Here is a 5131-nt window from a genome sequence, read left to right as displayed (position 1 = left end):
GTACATGGACGCCGTCACGCGCCGCTCCGCCACCGAGACGCTGCTGGGCTTTGCCGTGGAGAAGGACACAATCCAGCACATCTTCCTGACCCCCCAGGACACCGCCGCCATCAAGGACGCGGCACACCACCTGGAGGCCAAGAGCGGCGACAAGCTGCACCCCGCGTTCCTCAAAATCATGCAGATGCGCAACGCGCGGAGAGGATGAAGGGCCCCGCGCGGGGGCTTGGGTGCGCCGGCGCTGGCACATGCTCGGCGGCGTTGGCGGAGGCGGCGGAAGCGGAGGGTGTGGGTGTGGCGGCCCGGCCGCAGTCGCTGGCCGCAGCCGCGACGCAGGGTTGTGTGCGTCTGGGACGGGGAGGCCGGGCGTGGGGCGGGCCATGGCATGCGAGAGCGTGCCGAGCTGCAATAGTTCACAGTTTGTGCATATCAAACCTGTTTGCGGTCTCGCGGGAACCAAGTATGGGTCTCACTTTGTCAATCCCGCGGGGCTGCTGGGCAGCAAGGCACGCACACTGCAGGATGACTGACAACTTGCTGGTGGCAGCCGCGCGTCCTGTAATCTCACTGTGCCGATTCCTGGCTGCCGTCGGCTGCGCCTGCTGGGACTGATGCGATGGGCACGGCCGCGGGGTCGACACCTTTTGAATGTCCAGGCAGCTGTTTAGACAGGACACAAGCTTGGCGCCACCAGGATGGTGCTCGGCGCCAGGGTAGCAAGGCTGGCAAATCGTAAGCAAGGGTGGGGGTAGAGCGGGGGTGGCAGTGCTGCTGACGCCAAAACTTCAGGTGTGTGGCAAGTGTCGTTGTGGAGTTACAGATGCAATTTTAGCACCAGTCACCCTGAGGCAACACCTGCGCTCAGTTTTGAGCTGTCGTGTGGAAGAACAAGGGGGAAATTGACGGAGCGGCCGTGCTGTGCGAGGGGGGGACCCACGAATGCGCGACCCTCCAGCCGCCGGAGGCCAGTGATTTAGCAAGGGCCCTGGCCATGTGGGCGGCCCTAGGGCGGGGCTCGTGACCAAGGTTTCTCAAATTAAACAGGGATAGCCTTGCCTTCAACGGATGCCAAGCGCAAGCGCTTTCCTGGCAAGAGCTCACGTGATTGTATCAGTAAAGTTGCAGGCAACATGGATGGGGGGGAGGCACTGGTCAAACCCTTAAGGCCAAATGCGTGCACAAATGCTGGTGGCATTCCTGACCAGCAGCCATTTATGTTTGGGTCGATGCGCAACGATGTGTTTGGATGGCTATTTATGACAGCAAGCCTCAGAATGGGCTTTTAAGCGCTCTTGTGCGCATTCAGTCTCTCTCTTTCACTGTCGCCTGGGCGCAGGCCGGCCTGGCCCCTGCTGCCGCGGCGGGTCGATCAGCTGCACGCGGTCACGACGCACCTCACTGCGGCATGTCTGCGCAATCTCATGGAGAGCCGGCATGTCGTGCGTCGTGCACATGGGCCGACAGCAGAAACTGGCAGGCACCACACCCAGCAGGAAGCTTCCAAGCAACGTCTATCACTTCCACGCCCCCACGGATTGAACACTACAAACTGAACACCACTGCACGATCAACCGCAACGGAAGCAGCGTGTCCATCCATCAAGGCGGGTGAGCGTTACGCGCCGACCGCAAACTCCGCAAAGGCGAAGCACGGCTGCACCTCGGGCCACCAAGAGTGCCCGGTCAGGTGGGGCAGGAACCGCCGCGCCAGCCCCCGCGCGCCCAGCCTCTGCCGGCAGCGGAAGCCAAACATCTTTGCCAGCCCCGCGACCGCCGCGGGGCTGTCGTCGACGGCGGACAGGAAGGGCTCCCCCCTGGCGGCCACGCCCAGGGCCATTACCTCTAGGCCGCCGGTGAAGGCGCGGCCCGAGAGCGCGTCCAGGCGTATGAAGTCGAAGGCGAGGCTCGAGCCGGGCGCGGAGAGGGCGCGGATGGAGGCGAGCATGCCGCCGAACGCGGCGGGCGGCAGCTGTGCGGGGTGGAGCCGTGGGAGGCAAGGGCGCGCGTGGATTGTCAGAATCATTGGCAATGGCAACGCGCCGACAGGAGCAGTACTGCAATCACCACACCCTGCAGCTCAAGAGAGAGTGGTGACGCAGCTCAGCCCACACTGCATTACAACTCCTCCTCGGCACGGTGCAAAACGCTGTTAGCGGGATCCAGAACAGGCGCACCGAGGGACGCCATGACTGGCAAAAGACATCCCAGCAGGGACCACCAGTCAAGATAAATGAGACGCCCAGCAGTGATCGCCCCGAGGCAAAATACTCAAGAGCTCAATACTCACGTAGTAGGTCAGCCCCTGCGCCAGCCAGAGCGTCGGCGCCGCCGGGTCGAACCTGCTGCCCGCCAGCGCCTCCCCCAGCGGCACCGCCGCCAGGTCAGCGGCGATGTACGCCGGCCTCAGGTGCGCGCCCCTGTCTGGCAGGCACGCGTCCACGAGCTCCCGCTTGCGCTGCGACGCATGGGGCAGGTCGAGCTCAAAAAACTTGACGCCGGGGCGGGCAAAGCGGTAGGCGGTGGAATCGAACCCGGCGGCCAGCACGACGACCTTTTGTGGGGCAGGGTTGGGCGTGGCGGGAGGTTTGGGTTGGGGTCCCAGGGGCAGGGTGCACGGCTGAGGGAGGATGTTTGAATGCTCACATGCGATGTGGAGTGGTTTGCAATTTGGGAGAGGCGGTCTCTACCTGGCAGGCCCACTGTTCAGATGGCAAAATGAGCGCTGCTGTGCCGTTGGGCAAGGGGACGGCTACCTGCGCAGCTCGCACAACTTCACACGCGCGTGCACACTCTCGCATGCGCGTGCCCACCCACGCACCCAACCACCCGTGCAGGCGTGGGGTGCGCACCGACCCACCGACCCACCCATAAACCCACACACCCACGCACCCACGCACCCACGCACCCACCCACCCACGCACCCATCCACGCACCAACCCACCCCTGCACCTCATACACAGCACACGCCCGCTCGCCCCACCACCACACCTGCAGCCCTCCCCGCCCACGCCCCACCTGCCGAACGCCGGCGTCCAGCGCGACGCGCACGCGCTCGTCAAACCACTGCGTGCGGCCATCAAGGAACGCCACCATGCCCGGCACGCCCACCCCCGGGAGGTCAAACAGTGCGCGGCGGAAGTGGGCGTAGAGGGTGGGGCGGCCCTCGATCTCCTTCGCCTCCTTTGGCATGAGGGCCTTGAGGAACTGCAGAGCGTTTGGCGGTTGTGTGCGGCGGTTGACGTCATTCCTTGTCGTACTTTTTGGGCTTGATGGCTTTAAGGGTGTGCTCGGCGGGGCGCGGCGCAGCTGGCAAGTGAGAGCTTCCAGGGGACTGCACCGAGTACAACGCGGCGGCGCGGGGCCTCCCTCGCTCCTCAGCAGCGTCGCGTGATGGCCGGGAGCTGGGTGACACGCCCGGGCCCCGCGGATGCGCTCGCTCACCAGGGGGGCCACCCAGTCGTCGTTGTGGTTGGGCACGCCGAACGCCTTGTTGGCTGCGCGCATGAGGAGCATCGTGTAGTTGGTGGGCATGTCCTTCTCCAGGGCCAGCCGCAGGATGGGGCTGAGGACGGGCTGCGACCGGGGGAAGTGGGGCGGCAGGGAGGTGGGAAGGGGGAGCGTGAGTCGTGCCGAACATGGGGTTGAGGTACCGATGGCTCAATCACCCCAGCGGCGGCACCGCGGGCCGCAGGGAGCTGTGAGGGCGTGCTGGGGCTAGCAGCAGTTGACTTGTGAGGGCGGGGGCGCGCAGTGGCGGTTCGCCGGCGCGCGCACCGAGGTGACTTGGCGGTAAATGCGGGTGTGGAGGTTGCTCCACTCCCTGTGGCTGCCGTCGTTGCAAATGGCGTCGAACTCAACGGGCAGCGCGCTGCTGTCCGAGAGAGCCGTGGACGGCGAACTGGGTGCGGACGAGCACGGCTCGGAGCAGCTGGCGCGCCGCGCCACTGCCACGGAGAGCACGCGGTTCAACATGGCTGCTTGCACTCAAGTGCCTGTGATGTGGAGTCTGCTTTCCGAAAGTGCGCTCAAGGGGAACGTCGGTCAGCACGAGCAGGAGTCAGTTACGACACAAGAGCAAGGCAGATGATCGGTGACGTGCCAAGACGGCTGACATAGATTATATAGGTCGCTTGGAGTATCCCGGTCAGCGCCACACCGTCGACAAGACGACCGAGTTCAAGAGTGACCACCCGACACGACTGCCGCGCTCGTTATGACAGTGTGACGTGGGTCACTTACGACATTTCCAGATGAGAAATTTACCCTCACTCGAGTACAGTTGACACGCTGCTGTACTGCTGTCCGACGTGGATGCCGAGGCAGTGAGGCTGGCCAGTGTCCGAGGCTGCAAAAAAATGTTCAGCATGCAGGACCTGCACACGCACATGCCTGCCCCCATGCACCACTGCTTTTCAAGCTTCATACATGCCCAATGCAGCATATAACAAATGTTGATGGTAACTGCGTAGGTAACTGCGGTGCGCTGGCCGGCACTCACAGGCGGGCAGGGCGTTTTACACAACAGGAAGCGATTGAGCGATGCTGCACCCCTTGCGGGCCCGCCGCTACCGCCTCTTCTTCGCCGCCTCCCACATGCCGCGCAGCGACGCGACAAACGCCAGCAGCTCCGACTTGCCGTCCCCCGTCGCCGCGCTCGTCACCACGCTCGGCGGCACCAGTGGGAAGCCGCGCGCCTCCAGCAGCGCCCGCTTGAACGCCGCGACGTTCGAGAGCGCGCGGGGGCCGCCCTTCTTCTTCTTGTCTGCCTTTGTGAAGACGATGCTGAAGGGCACGCCCGCGGACGCCAGCCAGGCCGCGTAATCCAGGTCGGCCGGCTGCGGGGGTATGCTGCCGTCGACCAGCAGCAGCACCATGGCCAGGGTGCCGCGCTGCTTGAAGTACGCCTTGGTGAAGGCGTCGAACTCGCGGCGCTGGTCTTTGCTGCGCTTGGCGTACCTAGAGGGTTCCGACGTCGGAGCATGGAGGGGGCGTGTTTGGGGTGTGGGGCGGCGGGGTCCCAATGCTGGGGCCCTCCTAAGGGGGCGGACACGGGGGACCCACGCAACGCCTTCCTGCCTGATGAGTTGCCCCTCCCGCCCGCCTGTACACCACCACAAATGAGCAAGCCCCCC

The 5131-nt window shown here is 64.7% G+C and overlaps 2 protein-coding genes across 2 annotated transcripts in view; both read right to left on the bottom strand.

Annotated features, from left to right (window-relative positions):
* Positions 1–1614: 1614 nt before the first annotated feature.
* MNEG_9160 (Putative S-adenosyl-L-methionine-dependent methyltransferase) lies at positions 1615–3971 on the bottom strand (the record flags this gene model as incomplete). The annotated part of the gene is made up of 5 exons (XM_014042370.1): positions 1615–1968; positions 2287–2550; positions 3015–3203; positions 3441–3572; positions 3774–3971. The coding sequence occupies 5 exons, from the start codon at positions 3969–3971 to the stop codon at positions 1615–1617; spliced, it is 1137 nt and encodes a 378-aa protein (XP_013897824.1).
* A 593-nt stretch (positions 3972–4564) lies between these two features.
* Positions 4565–5131, bottom strand: part of MNEG_9159 (GTP-binding protein) — a gene marked incomplete at both ends in the record, with an annotated part of 3294 nt that continues 2727 nt past the window's right edge. Inside the window, one exon of the mRNA XM_014042369.1 lies at positions 4565–4955. Within this exon, the coding sequence (XP_013897823.1) occupies positions 4565–4955 (391 nt within the window). The remainder of the gene's footprint in view (positions 4956–5131) is intronic.

The sequence above is a fragment of the Monoraphidium neglectum genome (genome assembly GCF_000611645.1).
Source record: "Monoraphidium neglectum strain SAG 48.87 unplaced genomic scaffold scaffold01839, whole genome shotgun sequence".
Taxonomy (NCBI): Eukaryota; Viridiplantae; Chlorophyta; class Chlorophyceae; order Sphaeropleales; family Selenastraceae; genus Monoraphidium; species Monoraphidium neglectum.
The sequence above is the reverse complement of the archived record's forward strand: the minus strand, read 5'-3'. Positions and strand labels throughout refer to the sequence as shown.